Raw genomic sequence first — 20,506 nt, forward strand, 5'->3', positions numbered from 1 at the left:
CTCGGCCCGGCTCCCAGCGGCTCCCGTGGCCTGCTCCAAAGCAGCTCTCAAAACGTGTCACTGAATGAAGGAAAGGACAATCAGCTTCATAATAACTGCCCCAGAAAGACCCTTCCTACGAGTGCCAGAGACCCCGGACCGGCCAGAGGGACACCTAAGCAAAGCCACCACTGTCCCACTGGGAAGGCAGGAGCCCCAGCCGGGTGGACCCAGGACCTAGGCCTCCGACGAATGCTGCCCACTGTTGGTGTTGATGCCACCCAGGGCCAGGCACTGCCCAGCAGCCTGACCGGTGAGCGTTCACGGACCTCAAAGACAGGTCCCTCGGGGCGCACCCCACACCTTGACAGGAAGAGCAGACGCCTGCTGCTCATGATCACTACTTCGTCATCTGTCACCATCCCCCTCCCTCATTCAGTAAAGTCTGGAGGGTCCCGTGGCCAGGCTTGGCCCTAAGTCTCCAGGACACAGAAAGGCATGACGGAGAAGACCCTCCCCCTGGACACTACAGTGTGGTTGAGGGAGGCAGACTAACAGGTCACGTGCAAGGTGACGTTAGCGGTGGCCACGGCGATGATGACAAGCGAACCACAGGCCTGGCACAGTGGCCCACGCCTGGAACCCCAGCGGCTCTCGAGGCCGAGGCAGGAGGATCGTGAGTTCAAAGCCAGCCTCAGCAACTCAGCGAGGCCCTAAGCAACTCAGTGAGACCCTGTCTCTAAATAAACTATGAAAAAGGGGCTGGAGATGGGGAGGTTGCCTTGTGGTTAGTGCCTCTGGGTTCAATCCCCACTACCAAAAAGAAAAAAGAAAAGCAAACCCAGGAAGGGAAGAGAGTCTCCGTGGGAGAGGGGACCTCTGTCATACATGAGGGTCAGGAACGGGCTCTCTGAGAAGGGAGCCTTTGAGCAGAAACCTGGGTGGTAGGAAGGAGCTGGTCAAGTGGAGGGTGGAAGAAGAGCATCCAGACAGAGGAACAAGCAGGTGCAAAGGCCCTGAGGTGGGGAAGCAGAGGGAGAGGGAAGATGGAGGAGCTGAAGTCTGTGCCGTCCCAGCTGCGCAGAGCTCAGCCCCGGGTCCAGTAGCTCCTCCAGGTGCGCTGCGCACACTGGGCCGTCCACCTGGAAGGAGCCAGCCAGGCGGGGACATCGGACCCAGGACCTCCTCGGACAGCCCGGGAGTCATCCAAGGAACTGCCCAGCCTCTGACTCTGGGGCCAGGACCCCGGAGTCCCACACATTTAGTCCAACGCACAGGACCCGCGGCCTTTCTTGTTTCCCAGACCTGAAGGTGTGGGGAGCGGGGGCTGAAAGGCAAGGTTCTCAGGACAAAGACCCCCCCCCCCCCGTCTGCATGCCATTTCTGACTCCAGGAACCTGGTGGGTGGCACACGCATTTGTACCCTGGGCCAACTGTGAAATAATTCACTGCTTCCTCCCTTCTGTGCATGGTCCCCTCACTAAGTTTTAGCTAACCACGTCACACTTGAACGAATCAGGTAATTAAATATTTCTGCCATTTTATCCTCTGCCAAGTATCCAAGTAAGAAAAGATTTTATGCAAAGAGTCTCGTGTCCACCAGATCAGAGGAAGACAAAGATAGCCAATCCTGCCGGGAGCAGTAGCACAGGCCTGTAACCCCAGTGACTTGGGAGGCTGAGGTAGGAGGACTGCAAGTTTGGGGCCAGCCTCAGCAAGTTACCAAGACCTCATCTCAAAATAAAAAGGGCTGGAGATGTGACTCAGTGGTAATCCCCAGCACGCGCGCACACACACACACACACTCGTCCCCAGTCCTGACCTGGGAGGCTGGTTGCTTTTTCAGAAATCTTCCTTCGGCCTTCCTCCTGCTCCCCTTCATCAGTAGTAGGCACCTGGGAGAGACATGCCACGTTACAGGCCCATTTCTCTGGATTCCAACATCATCCAGACCCAGTTTGGGCGCCACCTTCTCAAAGACCTCCCTGGGCCACCCGGGCTTCCCTTTCTCTGTCTCGTGACCTCCCCGGTCCTGGGGGTGTGTCACCTCCAACTCTTTCACTGTGACACGATTCCTGGTGTCTCCTGTTTCAGGCAGGGATTCCGCTCCCTCTGCCTCCCTCCCCAGAGTGGAAGGCACAGCCCCCTGCGCAGAGGAGACGCTCCACAGACACCCAAAGCAGCAACCGTCCTTACAGCCTGGTGCCAGGGGTAGGGGCCGCTGCCCACTGGGAAACGCCTGGCCGGGAATCCTGGCTGCCACGGGCCAGCTGTGTGACCCTGGGCAGATTCCTTAACCCGCCTGGTCTCGGTTCGGCTCCCTTCTAGGGTCACTATGAGAATCCAACACCATAAGGAAGGTGCGGCTCAGAGTGAAGCAGGACGGGGCCAGGTCTCCAGTCGGCCTCGCTCCCCTGGGACCTGCACTGGGGGAGCCCGGCCCCCAGCTATGGGCTTCCCCTGCAGCGGGTCACAGAGGTGCTCCTGGGCTCCTTCCCCGCGCTGCCCAGATCCAGGAGTGGCTGAGGCCCCCCGGCTTAGCGTTTAGGGGATTGGAGGCCCCGGGAGGAACAGCGGTGAGGCTGAGGGAAATTGGATTACTCTAAGACCTGGTTAAGCAGCTTTGGGGGAAAGCCTCTTCCAGCCAGTTATGACACCAGGAGCCCGAGGGAGGGACGGGATGATCTGAACTGTGTCTCAGGCTAAGCAGCTGGTGGTGCCCAAGAAGCTCAGAGAGAAACGAGTGGCCACTGGACTCAGGCATTTCCTGTGCCGGGCGAGGCGGCCCTGGCCCTTCCAGCCCCGGGACATGGAATCGCTGTCCCTGCACAGAGACTTGGAGAGGGCAGAAACCGGCACAGCAGCACTTCTAGGAAGAGGCAGAGCTGGGCTTCAAATTCCCTCTGCAAACCGCCAGGTGCTGCTGCCCTGACTCTCACAGGAACCCGAGCTCACCTCCACGGAGGGGGACGCAGAGGTCACAGCTGGTACACTCCTGGACTCTGCAGACAGAGGGCAGAGGGAAGGGCTGTCGTTAGTGACTGTGGGCCCTGGAGTGCTGACCGATGGCTCCAGAAGTAGAATAAAGATCATCACAATGTTATTTAAAAACACGTAACAGGGGCCGGGTGTGGTGGCCCACGCCTGTCATCCCAGCAGCTCGGGAGGCTGAGGCCAGAGGATCTCAAGTTCAAAGCCAGCCTCAGCAACTTAGCGAGGCCCTCAGCAACTCAGTGAGACCCTGTCTCTAAATAAAAAGTATAAAAAGGGCTGGGGATGGGGCTCGGTGGTTGAGTGCCCCTGGGTTCAATCCCTGGTGCAATAAATAAATAAGTAAAAGAGCATAACAGGACCTGGGACGCAGTTCAGAGGCAGAGAGGCCCGGGTTCAATCCCAACCACCAAGAGCAAAAGAAACGAATAAAGGAGCCTGACACGGGAAGTCACCAAATATCCAGCCCTAAGGGACAAGCTGTACGATTATGATAGAGACACACAATGTCATAACCTGTACATAATGCCTACATGTGTCAAAATGTTACACTGTTCCCCATCCATAGACCCGACTCTTCTGTCGATTTCAATGATGAATAAAATAAGGAGCTGGGTACAAAGCCAAACTCCTACACTCTCAGTAACTTGGGAAGGATCAGATGTCGGAGGCCAGCCTCCGCAACTTAGTGAGAGCTTGTCTCAAAATAAAAAATAAAAAGGGGTGGGGATGTGGTTCAGTGGTAGAGCAGCCCTGGGTTCACTCCCCAGTACAGCAAAAAATAAAATAAGGGAAGAGGATGTGGTCAGCACTTTCCTAGTGTGTGCAAGGCCCTGTGTGTTTGATTCCCCAGCACCCCAAGAACATAAAAATAAAGATAAGGAGGCTGAGGCAGGGGGATGGCACGTTCAAAGCCAGCCTCAGCAACTTAGCAAGGCTCTAAGCAACTCAGGGAGACCCCACCTCCAAATAGAATATTAAAAAGAAGTGCCGCGGACGTGACTTAGCGGTTAAGCACCCCTGGGTTCAATGCACTAAAAATTGAAACATGATAAATAAAACTTCAAAATATATATTTTATAAAAAATGTTGATGATATGACATAATGTATGAAAAAATGCAAGACAAGAAAAAAGTCCTATAGTTGGATCAAAACTTGTTTTGTTGTTATTGTTCTTAGAGATACTAGGAAATGAGCCCAGGGTGCTTTACCAATGAGCTACACCTCCAGCCCTTTAAAAAAAAAAAAAAAAAAAAAAAAAAAAAAATATATATATATATATATATATATATATATATATATATATATATATATATATTTTAGTTGTAGGTGGACACCATGCCTTTATTTTATTTTTATGTGGTGTGGAGGATTAAACCCAGTGCCTCCCGCGTGCTACCGGAGTGCTCTACTACTGAGTCACAACCCCACCCCATCCTGCTCTTTTTTGAGATAAGATCTTGCTAAGTTGCAGAGGCTGGCCTCAAACTTGAGATCCTTCTGCCTCAGCCTCCCCAGGTGCTGGGATTACAGGCGTGCACCACCTCGCCCAGCTCTGAAAGTCTCTAAAGAAACACATTTATATTATCATCTACTGTACATGACACTAAATATGACCTATATTCATACACAGAAAGAATGGTCCACATCAGCAGACATAAGCACTATTAGCATTTGAACTTCCTTCCACACACCTTTTTTCAATAAAAGAGAATCACATGATCAGTGGGTCTTGTTGGCCTGCGTGGCCGAGCCCGGCTGGCGGGAGGCAGGAGGTGGACAGGTCCCCCTCCCAAGGCCACCCGCCCCTGGGAACTGTGTTTCTGGAGAAATCACTAATCAAAGTCAGACCCGGACAGGAGGCCAGGCCCGGCGGCATCGGGCCCCGGGGACCAGGCGCTGGACCTCAGCCAGCCCGGGGTGGGATGCTTTGGATTTCAAAGTATTTTCTTGTCAGCCGTCATTTTTCCATGGAGTGATCAGAGCACCAGAGAAATGGTGCACACCAGGAAGACAGCCCCCTGACCCAGGGGTAGACAAGAGGGGGTCAGCCAGGACGGGAGGAGAAGGTGACCCTGTTTCTGCTCCAGAGAGACTTCCCAGCGTGACTGTGACATCGCATCATAAATCAAGGTCATTTCTGGTCAGGGCAGCGGCTGCATCCAGCAAGACCCCGTCTCAAAACGAGAAGGGCTGGGGCGCAGCTCGGCGGGAGCACCCTTGGGGTCAACCCCCAGGACCAGAAAGACAGGTGGTGGCTTCTGTCTGCCCCGTATTCATAGTTCCAAGTTTTCTATATTTTATATTCAAAACAAAATGAATTCTTGAATAAAATGAACGAGTGGACGAATGGCCTTATTCCAGTGAGATTAACTGGGTGGTCAGCAAGGCTGTCCCAGAGGCCTCTACACCAGGCTCAGGGGAGAGCCACAGGAGCCACGGGTGGTGTCTGGGAGGTGACAGTCTTGTGACTTAGAAACGGCATGGAGGACGCACAGTGCTTGAACACAAAAGCAGGAGACGGGTTTGGAGGGTCAACGGTCAGGTTCTGCTGAGGTGGGACAGCAGCTGACCCAGGTAGGTGGTCTGGCTCCCAGCTCTGGAGCTGGGTGGGTCGCGGCGTCCGTCCCCAGACAGGAAGGCCCAGAGGTTTGGGAGCCACCGTGACGCCTCTGGCTTGGGTGGAGCCGAGCACCTGTTGCAGAGAGAGGCCCGCACAGGTGTCTGGGCCAGCTGACCACGAGTCCTGCTCTGTGCCCACTGCTTCCCCATCATGGAGGCCTCCCAACCCCACAAGGGAGGCACTGGGTGGGGGGTGTCTTGAGGCAAGCCTCACCACCCCCACTTGACAGATGAGCGACCCGGGGCTTGGTTAGGGACTCCCCCCAGGTCAGGCTGGTCCTAGGAGCAGGGTCAGCAGCTGGACCCAAGTCTGTCTCCCTGCAGACCAGTGCTCTGCCCCAGGTAGGCAGGGTGGTGGGTCAGCACGCCCAGCAGGACGGGCAGGTCCAAGGACACGCGGGAGACAGGACCAAGCACCAGGCACAGTGACACCGGCCTGTGGCCACAGCCACTGGGGAGGCTGAGGAGGAAGAGTCGAGTTTGAGGCTAGTGTGACGATTTAATAAGACCCCGTCTCAAAATAGAGTTTTCCAGAAAGGGCTGGGCTGCCGTACAGCTCCCTGGGTTTGACCCCCAGTACGAGAGAGAGAGAGAGAGAGAGAGAGAGAGAGAGAGAGAGACACACACACACACACACACACACACACGGAGAGAGGGAGAGAGAGAGAGGAAGAGGGAGGGAAGGAGGGAGGGAGGGAGGGGACCTGGAAGGAAAGAGCCCAGATGGAGGAGTGTGGGGAGCCGCATCAGTGAACAGGACAAGATCTCTGCAGAAATGTGTGACCAAGCTCTCTTGATTGGCAGCCTGTCCCACCTGGTGCTGAGGAGAGGAACAAATGAGGTCCCCTGAATGGGATGGCCCAGGTGGGGAGAAGGTCCCACAGCTGCAGGTCCAAGCCAGGGGACCTAACGGCCTGCAGCTCCCTGGCCTGGCCTCAGGCCACCCACACGGGTGACAAAGGCAAAACCCCACCTTCTCTATGGGGTATGGCCCCCGTTCTTGGGGACTGGGAGGGACAGAGTTAAAGGGATTTTCAAACAGAAAAAAGAAGACCCACCCCCCTCTGCCTGACAGAGTTTCCCTAGTTGAACAGGGTCCTGGGGACCCAGACTGGACGTCCCTGACGTCAGGGAGAGGAGAGGGTGCAGGTGGGCGGACTCCCACTTGGGAGGGAGCTGCCGGGTCACAGGTGGCCTCTGCTCCCCGGGGTCAAGGGCCCCAAGAGCGTCTCCAAGAGCCACTACTGCAGGGGCTGACAGCAGTGTCCTGACCTTGATGGCCAAAGCAAGGGCCCTAAGACAGGGTGACGGTACCTGTCCCATGGGGGGAGGGGGGCATGTACACGTGCACAGGAGCATGCGCGCGTGCACACACACACACACACACACACACGAGGCCCACTCGTCCCCACAAACACACCTTGGTGCAGACGCTGCACCTTGGTGCCCCCAGCACCTGTGAAGTCCAGGCCCTGCGCCCCTCCTCCACCTCCGGCTCCTACACAGCTTCCCCCAGGGCGAGGCCAAGGCCGGCCTCTCCTCCTCCATGCAGATCCTCCGGGCCAGCATCCTTTTTGTCTGGGCTTTCAGTGTTGAAGGTCCTTGGTATCAGGAAGCCGGGTGATAGAGTCCCTGGAGCACTGACATGTCCCTAACAGTCACACCGCGCCACGGCAGGAGAACACGCCTCACCTGGTCTCCCAACCTCCTTCTCACTTTCCCCAACCTGCCCCCATTCCTACCCTACGTCCCCTTGGTCTCATCCTCCGTCCGTGGATAGGGCGCTGCAGGTCTCTCTCCTGCATAAATTCATCGAGGGGGGTGGGGGGTGGGGGGGTGAGGATGCCATCCACCCGCAGGACAGGAGCTCAACTCTCCAGCTGCTCAGGAGGAGGAACCAGATTCTCTGAGCTCGTGGGGTCACTCCAGCACATGAGCTAAGGCTGGAAAGTCCAAGACAGTCCCCAGAGCTGCCCAGATGGCCCCTGCTAGAGCGTCTTCCACAGAAGAGAGGATGCCAACAATTTAAAGAGATACGGCCACAAATGAGACCAGATTCAGGGGCAGGTGGCGAGCCAAGTGAGAAACTCCAAACCACCCCATGCAGCCGCCTGGCAAGAGGAGTGCAAGCAGATCTTAGTCTTCTGAGAACTCCAGAAGAATTCAGAGAGCAGGCTGGGCTCAGAGGAGCCCAGGGGACAGAGCAAGGCCAGCGCTGGCCCACATATGAAGACCTTCTAAATTGGGAGTGACGGCGCACACTTATGATCTCAGAGACTTGGGAGGCTGAGGAAGGAGGATTGCGAGTTCAAGGCCAGCCTCAGCAATTTAGCAAGCAACTCAGTGAGACCCTGTCTCTAAATAAAACACAAAATAGGGCTGGGGACGTGGCTCAGTGGTGAAGTGCCCCTGGGTTCAATTCTTGGTACCAAAGATGAAAACTAAGTGGGCTCCTGTAATCACAGCTACTGGAGAGGCTGAGGCAGGAAGATCGCTTAAGCCCAGGAATCTGAGACTCTGTCTCAAAAAGAGAGATAAAGAAAGGAAGGGAGAGGGGAGGGGAGGGTCCAAAGGCAAAGAAGTTAACTAGTGTCAGGGGAGGGGTGGGTCAGTGCACTCCATAGTGAACATGAAAGGGAGCAGCCCAGACAGAAGTTCCTCAAAAAATTAAAAATAGAATTGCCACGTGACACAGAAATTCCACTTCTGGGTGTCGACTCAAAAGAACCGAAAGCAGGAACTCCAACAGCTCTGTACGGCCTTGTCCACGGCAGCGTCATTCACAAAGCCAAGACAGAAGAGCCCAAGTGTCCCAGGACAGGGGAACGAGGACACCAGAGACGTGATTCTGCACAACAGCCCACCACCGCCTTCCAGAGGAGAGTCTGACCCAGGCTGCCACGTGGGTGGGCCCTGAAGACAAGTCACAGGCAGCGAAATGAGCCGGGCACCAAAGGACACGTCCCCGTGTGGCTCCACCTGTTTGAAGCACCCTGTCTCAAAACAAAAGGAATGATCTGGAGTCGTCACAGTCAGGGACAGAGAGCAGAGTGTCAGGGGCTGCCAGGGGCTGGGGCAGGGATGGGAGAATGGGGAATTATCCTGTGGAGGGACAGAGTTCCGGTTTTGCAAGATAAGAACGTTCTGGAGGTGCACGGCGGTGATGCTGGCACCACACTGCGCCTGAACTTAAAGCCACAAAGATGCACACTTGAAACCGTCACAGTAGCAGACTTCACGTCGGGCACACTTTACCACCATCAATCAATAGCTATTAAATCAGGACTTTTTTCTTTTCTTTCTTTTTTAAAGACAGTAGTGGGAATTGACTCCTTGGGTGCTCTACCACTGAGCTACATACATCCCCAGCCCTTTTTATTTTAAGACAGGGTCTCAATAGATTGCTGAAGGCCTTCCTAACTTTCCCAGAATGGCCTTGGATTTATGATCCTCCTGCCTCAGGCTCCAGAGTTGCTGGGATCAGCGGCGTGCCTGTGGTGCCTGTCTGGCCTTATTCTTTTAATTGCTAAGTAACTTAGAATGACTAATTGAGTGGGCGTGGTGCAGGCCTGTAATCCCAGCAAGTTAGGAGGCTGAGGCAGGAGGATCCCAAGTTCAAGTCCAGCCCCAGCCATTTAGCAAGACCCTGTCTCAAAAATTTAAAAAACAGGCTGGGGATGTGGCTCAGTGGTTAAGCACCCCTGGGTCTCCAGTACCAACAAAGAGAAAAAGAATGAATGACTAATTTGATTCGACTGTGCTGCAGGGTTAGAAACAAATCGAGCCTGGAAGGTGTTCCACAAGAAGAATGCTGGGGGGGGGGGGCGAGCTCTTTATCTCTGGAAGCTTCAAAGAGAGGCCAGCTGACCAGGGTGTGGTCAGGGAGACACCTGCATTCTAGGTTTGCTAGATAAAGTCTCCAGTGGTTTTATCAGGGGGAAAAGTCACTCATCTGGGCTTGTCCTTTAGAGTTAAGGAGGGGGAAAGGAAAGAAGTAAAAAAGAAAGAGTTACGGGGCACCAGCAGAAGACCTAGAAACAGAGTCGAGCGGTTTCCTCCAGAAAGCAGGACCAGCAACGGTGGGCACGGGCCTCTGCTGGGTATTCTGGAGGTCTTGCTGCTGTTGTTGTTTTGGTCCTGGGGACTGAAACCAGGCACTGTCCACTAAGTGACATCTCCAGTCTTTTTTTTTTTTTTTAATTTTTTATTTTGAGACAGGGCCTCACTAAGTTGCTGAGGCTGGCCTCAAACTTGCAGACCTCCTGCCTCAACTTCTCAAGCCTTCTGTATTAATTTGATACAAATTTTTGATTTTTTCTTTTTATAAAAACCTCCAAACTGGGCACAGTAGTACATGCCTTTAATCCTAGCAACTCAGGAAGTGGTTAAGCACCCCCCGGTGTTCAACCCCCAGTCCCAACACAAACAAAACACCTCCCGTGGGGATTAAAAAAAAATTGATCATGCAGTTAGCAAATAGTACATTTTCAAAAAATTTTGATAACATACTGGGTACAGTGGCCCACGTCTATAATCCCAGCAGCTCAGGAGGCTGAGGCAGGAGGATTGCAAATTCAAGGCCAGCCTCAGCAACTTAGCGAGGCCCTAAGCAACTCAGGGAGACCCTGTCTCTAAATGAAATATAAAAGGGGCTAGGGATGTGGCTCAGTGGTTAAGCGCCCCTGAGTTCAATCCCCAGTAACAAAGAGGGAAAAGAAAAAAAAACTGGAAAAATAAAACATTTGAAGCTAGGCAGGAAATCTGTTTATAAGACTTCAAATTCAGAGACAGAAAGTAGAATGGTGGGAGGGTATTACTGGGGATGACCCCAGGAGCACTCTACCAGGGAGCTACATCCCCAGCCCTTTTCTTTGTTTTTTGGGTTTTTTCTTGGTTGGTTGGTTGGTTGGTCCTGGGGATTAAACTCAGGAGCACCAAGCCACATCCCCAGGACCACTGATCCTCCTGCCTCAGCCTCCCAAGCCTCTGAGATTAGGGTGGGCGCCACCGAACCCGGCCCCAGCCCTTTTTATTTTTTTACTTTGAGACAAGGCCTTGCTGAGTTGCTTAGAGCCTTGCTAAATGGCTCACTCAAACTTGCAATCCTCCTGCCTCAGCCTCCCGAGTCACCGGGATCACAGGTTTTACACACCATCTGGCACAATATTTTATATATATAATAATACATATAATATGTAAATTCACTCACATAAATGTAATTTTTAAAAACTAAAATATGCCCACTGGTTTTTGCTAAGGGAAGATACTGTTAATAGTTATTCTCTTCGTATTTTTCTAGAATTTCTTATCACTAACGTGTCAATTTCAATAATCCACCCCAAAGCAATGATGATTACTTTTATCACCTTTTTAAAAATAAAAAGCATTAGTAACTGCGGTGGAGTCAACATGTGTACGACCCTTTGAGCTCCTCTCTCTCTCTCTCGGCCGCTCCGGGAGTCCCTGTCCCCAGCCTGGGTGGCCTCGGGGAAGGGGTGGGGAAGACCAGGGCCCGGCCAGCCCCGCCCCCAGCCACGGGCGGGTCCACCCTGGCCCTTGCAGACCTCATGGCAAGACCAGCAGATAAATGGTTGCTGTTTCGGGCACCAGCTTTGGGGTGGCCTGCCTTAGAGCACCACATTGCTGATCCACTAACAGAAGCACCACCACCCCCCGCCCCCCCGCCTTCCCTCCACGCCCGCGAGGTACCTGTCCACGGAACCCCTGTGACCTCGGGGCTCCACTCACTCCAGGAGCCGAGTCCAAACTCCTCCTGGGCCCGAAGCTGCACCGTGTGCCTCGAGCCGCGCCAGGCGTCGTGGATGATGCAGTGATACTGGGAATTCCTGACCTAAGGGCGGGAGGCACAGCGACTGCGATCCTGACGGCCCTCCCTGATTGCCCGGAGCCCGAGTCCCGGCCACCCTGTGTACCCTTCTTGCCAACCAGCTGCGAAGGGACACCCAGCGTCACGACTCCCACTTCCTAAATGAGACGGCCGAGACCCGTCCAGGCCGCACGGGGAGCTGGCAAGCAGGCCCTGGAAGGTCACTCCTTCTCCTTCACGTCCTTTTCAGGACCCTCAAGTGTCTGCAGCGCTTTCCTGTGTAGAAACAGTGGGTGAACTCACCATCCACGTGGTGAAGGCCTTTGAGTGCTCGGCCCTGTACCGGAGTTCGAACTGCAGTCTGTAGAAGTCGGAGTTCCAGGAGAGGGGGTCTTCCCAGGTGACATTGAGCCAGCGGGGGTTTTCGGCCACAGCAGTGACCATGATGTTGCTGGGCGGATCAGGCCGCACTGTGAGAGGGAACGTGGCTTCTGTGGGGCGGCAGGAGCCCTGCCCCAGACCAGGCCACCCCATGCCCATCTTTTTATTTATTTGCCCTCCTCCCCCATACTAGGGATCAAACCCAGAGCCTCGCACACACTAGGCAAGCGCTCTGCCACTAAGCCACACGCTCAGCCCCACACACGCGTCTTGAAAGCACCCTCATCCGTCAGTGCCCAAAAGGGCTCCAGCTAGCCAAACCCCTCAACCGCTCCTTCCCTGCCCCTCCAAGGAGTGGATGAGAAATATTAAGTCAAGGGCCAGGCAGAGCGGTGCAAGCCTGTAATCCCAGTGACGTGGGAGGCTGAAGCAGGAGGATCAAAATTTGGAGGCCAGCCTTAGCCATTTAGTGAGGCCTGAAGCAACTTGGCCGGACCCTGTCTCAAAATTGTAAAAAAGGTCTGGGGTTGTGGCTCAGTGATTAAGCATCCCTAGGTCCAAAAAGCACCAAAAAGAAAAAGAAATATTATGTCAAAAGAGAAAAAAAAATACTTGTGGGGCTGGGGAGAGGAGAGCTCACTTACGGATTCCATATCCCTCAAATGCCTCCGGGTCGCTGGACCTGCTCCCGGCACTGCTGGCCGCGCACAAGGACACTATGTGGAAGGACTTGTCCCCCTCTGGAATCTCCAGCTGGCAGGAGAACTTCTGCGAGTCCTGAGAATACTGGCACGGCACCCGGAAGTCTTCCGCTGGGACTTTCTTGCTGTTGGTCACAAAACAAAGGGGGGGGGCTGCTACCGTTTCTGTGCTTCCTCTAGAGGGGAAGAAGGACCGGGCCGGGTCAGACACTCAGGCTCTGAGTCGGATCCCAGGGCTTGGATCCCAGCTCCGGGTCATCTGCTCTCGTCAGCGTTCGTGACTCCGAGTGAGTCCTGCAACCAGGCTCGAGGTTCTGCGCTGTCATTTGAAAATGGGACTATTCACAGCCCCACCTCACAGGGACAATGGACCAACGTGGCTAGGACACCTGGCTCGGCCCCTGGCACGGCAGGAGGTGCTGGAGGAGGGACTCAGCTGTCACTGAGGCATCAGGGGCCCCGAGCGCTGGCGCTGGGGCAGGATCCGTGCTCCTGGCCCCACGGGGGACACAGACTCGCAGAGGCAGAGAGGCCGAGCCTCTGACCTGGTGTCAGGGCAATGACAAAAATGATCTGCCCTCGAGGACGAGGACGAAGCACCCGGGGAGATGCTGGGTGTCGCAGAAGCATTTTGTAGGAACCCTGTGCCCCCGGGCGGGCATGTTAGGCCGTGGCGGCCGCTTGCCCTGCTGCGGGGGACAAATCACCGGCCTCTAACGTGGGCTCCTGGGCTCGGGAAGAGTCTAGCAGGGGGGACAAACTGCTTCTGGGAGCCTGGCCCCCGGGAGTGACGGCCACCCTTGCTCTGTGTCCCTTGCACCTCTCAGGCTTCGGTCCCGCCCACCCCAGGAGGCAGGGCCCGTCTGGTGCCCCGCGGACGCCCATCCTGCCTCCCCCAGCCCAGGCAGGAGCCCCACTCTCAGGCGCTGCTGGGTGACAGGCTGGGCGGGTGCCGGGGAGGATGTGAAAGTGTCACGCCCAAAACAGAAAGCCAAACACACCAGAACGCTGTCCTGGGCCCCAGAGTCTCCGGCCCCCGTGTGGCCTCCGTGGGCCCCGGTCCCTGGGGCTCTGGCAGCCTCCATCCCCACTGCCCTCTCCCAGAGCTTCTCAGCAGACGTCCAAGACGCCCGAGACCACTGGAGGAGGAGGACGTGGAGCTAGACACCTGGTCCTCTCCCACCTTATTGTCAACAGAGTATTCGAGATGAAGTGTCCCGTGTGAATCAGTCAGTGCCAGGGCACGCGCCTGTAAGCCCAGACTCAGGAGGCTGAGGCAGGAGGATGGGGAGTTCAAAGCCTCACTCAGCAAAAGTGAGGCCCGGAGGAACTTAGTGAGGCCCTGTCTCAAAATAAAACATAAAAAGGGCTGGGGGTGAGGTTCAGTGGTTAAGCGCCCCTGGGTTCAATCTCTGCTACCAAAACCCAGTTCTCTGACACTGGTCTGGAGCCGCCAGGCAGTGGGCAGAATGTGCTGTCTGTGGAGAAACTAATGTCCCAGAACAGCTGTATCTCTTGCAGGGGGTGATCTACACGTGGAGTCGGGAACACAGATACACCGTCAGGCCTTCCAGCAACTCTCTGGAGACAAGTAGCAGCCAAGCCACCGTGTGGAGGTCACTGTTCTGATTTTTTGGCAGAGGAGTCCTCTGTCGGCAGGGAGTGTGTTCCAAGAACCCAAGCAAGTGCCCAAAGCCCCAGACGGTGCCAAACCCTGTACCTGCCAAGCTCCGCCCGCATGCCCCCAGCACTGCCACAGAGTCCTCTGTCCCTTCCTGTCCTAGGGCTCCTGCTGAGTAAGACAAGGGTTAGCCGAACACAGACACCCATCAGGGAGGCGGCCCAGGGATCAGGGCGAGGTTGTGATGCAGGCCGACTGCTGGGCTGAAACGCAGGATCCACGCCCGGGCAGGATGGCACATGCTTCCATCAGGCTACTCCGAGTGGCTTGATTTAAAACCTATGCACGGCTGATTTCTAGAATTTTCTACCTGGTATTTTCAGGCCACAGCTGACCAAGGGTAGTTGAAACCTTGGGAAGGAGAAGTGGGACTGCTGTGCTCCCACGGCCGGCAGCTCAGACCTGACGCCAAACGTCTAGACGGAGGAGCCCTGGGTCTGAGGACAGACCAGGCAACACTGGAGTGGGGATCTGTGCTCGGCGCCTTCCAGTCCTCCGCTTCTCTGGCTGGGCCCATCCCACGGGTCCCACGCCCACGCTTTATGCCACCTTGAAGTGGCAGGCATGACTTCTGCCCCACTAGTCCCAGTTCTGATTCTCCATCCATGACCACTTCCTGTCACCTGTCTCCATATAGAAAGAGCCTGACACACTCATATAGAAAGGGCCAGACACGGGTAAGAACTGGCTGGCTTTCCCTCTCCCATTCGAATCTTCTTCAGAGCAACACCCCAAATCAGGCGCCCGGAATGGAAATCAGGCACCTGGAGCTGAAATCAGGCACCGGGAATTGGGTTCCCAGCAGAGCCACTTTCTAGCTAAAAGACCTCTCTGAACCTCAGTTTCTTCTTCTGTTTTGTTGTTGTTTGGTTGGTTGGTTTGGGGTTTTTATTTTGGTGCTGGGGATTGAACCCAGAGCCTCACACGTGCGCACTCCTGCCACAGGCCCCGCCCCTAGTCCCAGGAATTACTTTTTTGGTAGGGGAGATAACTTGGGGTTTGAACTCAGGGGCACCCGACCACTGAGCCACATCCCCAGCCCTATTTTGTATTTTATTTAGAGACAGGGTCTCACTGAGGTGCTTAGTGCCTTGTCATTGCTGAGGCTGGCTGTGAACTCTTGATCCTCCTGCCTCAGCCTCCCGAGCCACTGGGATTACAGACATGTGCCACCGCCCCTGGCTCCGGGAATTACGTTTTACTGATAAAATTTTGCAATCCCTCAGCTGGGCACAGTGGTGCAGGTTTGTAATCCCAGAGACTCAGGAGGCTGAGGAAAGAGGATCACAAGTTCAAGGCCAGCCTCAGCAATTTAGCAAGAGCCTGTCTCAAAGTAAAAGTTTTGTTTGTTTGTTTGTTTGTTTGTTTGTTTGTTTTTAATTTATTTATTAGAATCGGCCAGTTCTGCCTTCCTGTGCGAGCTCACCTCGGCTTGGGGACCCGGGTGAGAAGGAGCACACACCCAGCCCAGCCCAGGCTACTTACAGCTTCTTCACCAGCAGCACAGCCCTGGTGGTGGGGGACGGGGGGTTCCGAGGACTCCACTCGCAGACCACGCTGCTGAGGAGGCTCCTTCGTGAGCAGGAAAGCCGGGGCTCCTCGGGAGGAACTGGAAGGAGAGAACAGCAGGTTGAGGAGCCGCAGGGCTTCCCCTGAGACGCCTGACCTCACAGGTGTGCACAGCCTCCCTGCTGAGGGGATTGGCCACTCTGCAGCTAAAACTCAGACTCACACAGATATTCCAATGGATGACAAGTATTTTTTTTTTGGGGGGGGGGCTGGGGCAGTACTAGGGATTGAATTGAGGGGTGCTTTATCAGTGAGCTACATCTCCAGCTCTTTTTATTTTGAGACAGAGTCTCTCTGAGTTTCTGAGGCAGGCCTCAACGCTGCAATCCTCCTGCCTCAGCCTCCCAAACCACTGGGATTCCAGGTGTGCACCACCCTGCCTAGCTGAGGCTATAAAATTAAAATATGAAAGTCCTGTTTGTCAAACTGGATAAAGGATCCTAGGCAAGGGAAGGGAGACGCCACCTTTGAACCTTCTGTCCAAATTAAAAAAAAAAAATAGGGATTTTGGAATCACGAAGACCTGGTTGTGGGTAAGTCCCAGCCTCTCTTCAGTTTCCTTACCTGTAAGATGACCTGATGATAATAATAATGGTGATAAATGCCGCCCTCCTTCCCAGGGTTGGTGGGAGGACTACTTGAGAAACAAGGAAGGCCCTAGCACAGGGCCCTAGCACAGGGCACTGGCTGGGTGAAGTCTTCATCTGGATGTGAAAAGGAGGCTTTGGGTTTTGCTTTCTTGGTGCTGGGGATTGAACCCAAAGGCGCTTACCCACGGAGCCACACCCCCAGCCTTTTAATTTATTTAGAGACAGGGTCTGGCTAAGTTGCTTTAAGGTATCACTAAGTTGCTGAGGCTGACTTTGACCTCGTGATCCTCCTGCCTCAGCCTCCCGAGCAGCTTGGGTTACAGGCAGCACCACCGCGCCCAGCGGAAGGAGCTAATTCTGAAAGTCAGGAGAGCTGCTTTGTGAGAGCAGTCAGCGTCTGCGGGAGTGTTCTTGCTTCATCTTTTTCTTTCTTTTTTCTTTTGGTGCTGGGATTGAACCCGGCACTCTGCCCCGAGATACATCCCCTACTCTTTTTGTGATCTATTTGGAGACGGGGTTTCCATAGTTGCCCAGGCTGGCCTCCAACTTGCTGTCCTCCCGAGTTACCTTACAGGTGTCGGCCACAACCCAACACTCCATTTCACCTTTGAAACACTCTAAGGTCAGAAAATTTACTTGATTTTGCCAGAGAAATCTGAGGAGCCGAAGTCAAGCTGTACGTGAAGGAGGAAGACTCGAATCCAGGCTGTCTGGCTCTGGGCCCCACGCTGGCAAGAGTCCACTGGCAGGACAGACAGACAGTGCTCTCCACCAGCCAGATGCCTCCTCAGCGGGAACTTCCTCCAGTGGCACCGAGAGACATCAGGGAGCCCTTCCCTGCTAAGAGCCACAGCCAAGTAGTATGATGCATGGCATTTTTGGTTGAAAGGTGACGCCAGCAAGCCATTGAGATGATATGATTACGTTAAGATCTGCGTTCATATGGATATTGGACCCCTGCTGTCCACCTCGGCCTGCTACGGGACTCCTGGAGAGTTCCCATTGGTTGGGGAAGTGCGGTAGGAGGGAATTCCGGAGGAGGGACTTCCTGTGGGGGTCTGGGAGAACGCCACGTGGGTCCGTGGGCAATCTTCCCGGGAGCATACGGGGCATTGGCCGCAGTTTCAAAAATAAAGTTTGTTCCTGCTTGAGTGGCTCGTGATTTTGTGCCCAGCCAGACCGCGGCACTTCCCCAGAATTCTTGGGCCAAGGAAATAACAGGAGTTTAAAGGACCAAGCAAGGAGTCTTCCTAGAAGGCGCAGAGCCGGGCTATCAAGAGCCCCGAGGACACTCACCGTCCACCAGCAACTGCACAGTCCCAGCCGGGTGGCCGTCCAGGGAGCACGAGTAGTTCCCAGAGTCGTGGAAGCGCACCGACCTCAGAAGCAGCCTCCTTCCTACACTGGCCCAGCTCCTGTGCTGTGAGCCAGTGAGCACCCACTGGACGGTGGCGTTGGCCCCCAGGTCCTCCCCGGGGCAGGTCAGGGTGACGCTGGCCCCTGGCAGGCTCCTCAGCACGTCACCGGCCGTCTCTGGGGGAGGGAGAACACTCAGTGAGCCACAGCACCCTGAAACGGGACTGCTTCGTGGCCTAGGGAAGCCACAGAGGCTTCAGTACTGACCAACTCTGGAATCTGTCACCGTCCAGGACACCTCTGCCCGGATAAGGACACTGGCCACCCCCCCGCTGCCAGAGTGAGCCTTCTCAAGCCACAATCTAGCCATCCCACTCCCCTGGTAAAACAAACACACAAACAAACAAACACAACACAACACCACACAGCACAGCCCTTCAAGGGGCCAGGGGCGGTGGCCCACTCCTGTCATCCCAGGGGCTCAGGAGGCTGAGGCAGGAGGATCACGAGTTCAAAGCCAGCCTCAGCAACCTAACGAGGCCCTGAGCAACTCAGCGAGACCCTGTCTCTAAAGAAAATATTAAAAGGGCTGGGGATGTGGCTCAGTGGTTAAGCTCCCTTGGGTCCACTCCCTCATACCAAAAAAAAAAGATGGAGAAGGAGGAGAAAGAAAGAGAAAAGGAGACCCTTCAAGGGCTACACTGTCCCCAAGACAGTGCTCTTCTCACACTGGCTCCTCCCCTGCCCCATCCCCATGACAAAGTCCCCTATTTCTGATCTCAGCATTAAGTACCCCTTACCCCAAAGCCCTCCCTGTCCCTCTCGCTAGATTAGGCCTCTCCACCGCGTCACCTATCCCAACTGCCGTGCAACTACCCATTCCCAGTCTGTCTCCCCCAAGACTCCAAGCACCACAAGATGAGGCCCCTGTTGTGTTGTGTTGTTTGTTTGTGAAGGTCCTGACCCCGGGAGGCACGCTCTACCACGTAGCTACACCCCCAGCCCTTTTTACTTTTTATTTTCAGACAGAGTCTTGCTAAGTTACTAAGGCTGGCCTCGAACTTGCAATCTACCTTCCTCAGCCTCAGGGATTATAGGCGCGGGCCACCGAGCCTGGTGGGCGCTCTGTTATGGTCCAGCTCTGGGAACACTGCCTGCACACACAGAGCCCTTGAGTGAATGGATGAATACACCTAGGGATGAACGGCACCAGCAGGGCTCCCGGCACACACAGGTCTGAAGGAAGTCTCAAAATCACAGGGTCTTCAGGGTCTACTTTATAAATGGTAACTGAGGCCCAGGAGAATCAGGAGACTCGCCCGAGATCACCCGTAAGATAGAGGCACACCCAGGATGTGAACCAGGGGTCTGACGGTGTGTCCCACACTTCCTCTGGTCCCCGACACCTCTCTACTAAACATTTGTGGTGATGCTGTTTTTATTCTAGGGATCCAAGAAAAAGTTATTGGAAAGTCAAAAAGACAAAGTACATCACCCACCCCTTGAAAAATATTGTGTGTGCGACTACTCAAGAGAAAGGGGATTAAAGGTTAGCGGAACAAATACTTTTTTTCTAGTCCAGCTTTAGGACAGGTTATAGATTCACAGAATCTAAGATAAAAATTATCCCAGCCACCTTGCACTCAGTTATTAACCAATCAGTTAAATCAGTCCGACCAGCTGAGGAAATGGGGCGGGGACACAGCCGGTTCTCCTATTAAGCCCACCTGATCCTTAAACCAAGGGTAGAACTACGTGTTAGCAAACAGCGGCAATAAATCTGACCAGGGATGTCAGAAAGGCCAAACACCTGATGTCACCTCCCTGCCCATGCTCCTGGGTCTGGGGACAAGCACAAGTGTCTCTTTGATCTGTGAAACCTTTTTGCTGGGGAAGAGTTCGTCATCTCCTGCGTGGAGCCTGTCCTTCCTCCCAGCCCACCAGAGATGGCCCCCAGGAAAGAGGGCATAAGGACCCGTGACTCCCAGGGGGCTTCTAGCCCCAGGCCAAGGAGTCTGGCTGTCCCTATAAGACGCAGGCCATAGTCCAGGGACTAGGGACACAGGCATCCAGAGGCAGAGACAGCTTCTGCCTGGCGTCGGGCCCTGCCTAGCTGCACAAACGCCTTTCAACTTTCCTCTCAATTCACCACTTGGAGCCAAATTCCTCCGCCCTGGCACCCTCTTCTCCTCGGCTGGCAGGGAAAGGACAGATGGACAGCCAGGACAGGTGGCGGCCACTCACCCAAGGTTTTATCTCCCTACCACAAGAGCCCTGGCTGCTGGAAGAGAGAGCTAAGTGCACGTCACGGTGTAGCCGAGCAAGTTTGGGCGGGTTCCTGTGACCCCCTCTGGACTCCTCTTGCTCCACAGTGGGCAAGGGAGGCCCCCTCTCTCCGTCCTACATGCAACCAACATCCAGGAGCCCCCGGAAGCCAGGCATCAGCGAAGAGGACATGACTGGGTACCTTGCCCTTAGAGGATCCAATGGGAGCCTGAGGAAGGTGACAGCTTGCCACGTCCGGTCACGTACAGATTTCTATCTGTGACTGAATGAGGTTTAGAAGACCCACTGACCCTCCCTATCACTAGCCATCTTTTCACTTCCCTGTTTTCCATCAGATAAAGCAGCCGTAAGGATGAAACCTATCATGGACATCAAGTTCCTGCACAGATTATGCAGTTGAAGAAGCACCTCAAACTCATGATGGACGGAGACGCTATCAAAAAGGATGGTTTGCTGGGGGTGGCCCCACTGCAAGGCTAGCAACAACCCTCCATCAGCTGGAAAGTGGATATCCACAGTCAC

The 20,506-nt window shown here is 54.7% G+C and overlaps 1 protein-coding gene across 1 annotated transcript in view; it reads right to left on the reverse strand.

Moving 5' to 3' along the window:
* Positions 1 to 20,506, reverse strand: part of Il6r (interleukin 6 receptor) — a 45,738-nt gene that overhangs the window by 6,811 nt on the left and 18,421 nt on the right. The window contains exons 2-8 of the mRNA XM_046421952.2: positions 17,639 to 17,875; positions 15,669 to 15,792; positions 12,446 to 12,627; positions 11,724 to 11,890; positions 11,303 to 11,444; positions 2,935 to 2,981; positions 1,802 to 1,874 (exon numbers count right to left, since the gene is read on the reverse strand). Of these exons, the coding sequence (XP_046277908.1) occupies positions 1,802 to 1,874; positions 2,935 to 2,981; positions 11,303 to 11,444; positions 11,724 to 11,890; positions 12,446 to 12,627; positions 15,669 to 15,792; positions 17,639 to 17,875 (972 nt within the window). The remainder of the gene's footprint in view (positions 1 to 1,801; positions 1,875 to 2,934; positions 2,982 to 11,302; positions 11,445 to 11,723; positions 11,891 to 12,445; positions 12,628 to 15,668; positions 15,793 to 17,638; positions 17,876 to 20,506) is intronic.

Source organism: Marmota monax, unplaced genomic scaffold (genome assembly GCF_021218885.2).
Source record: "Marmota monax isolate L192 unplaced genomic scaffold, Marmota_monax_Labrador192_F-V1.1 WCK01_AAM20220418_F8-fsc00108, whole genome shotgun sequence".
NCBI classification, from domain to species: domain Eukaryota; kingdom Metazoa; phylum Chordata; class Mammalia; order Rodentia; family Sciuridae; genus Marmota; species Marmota monax.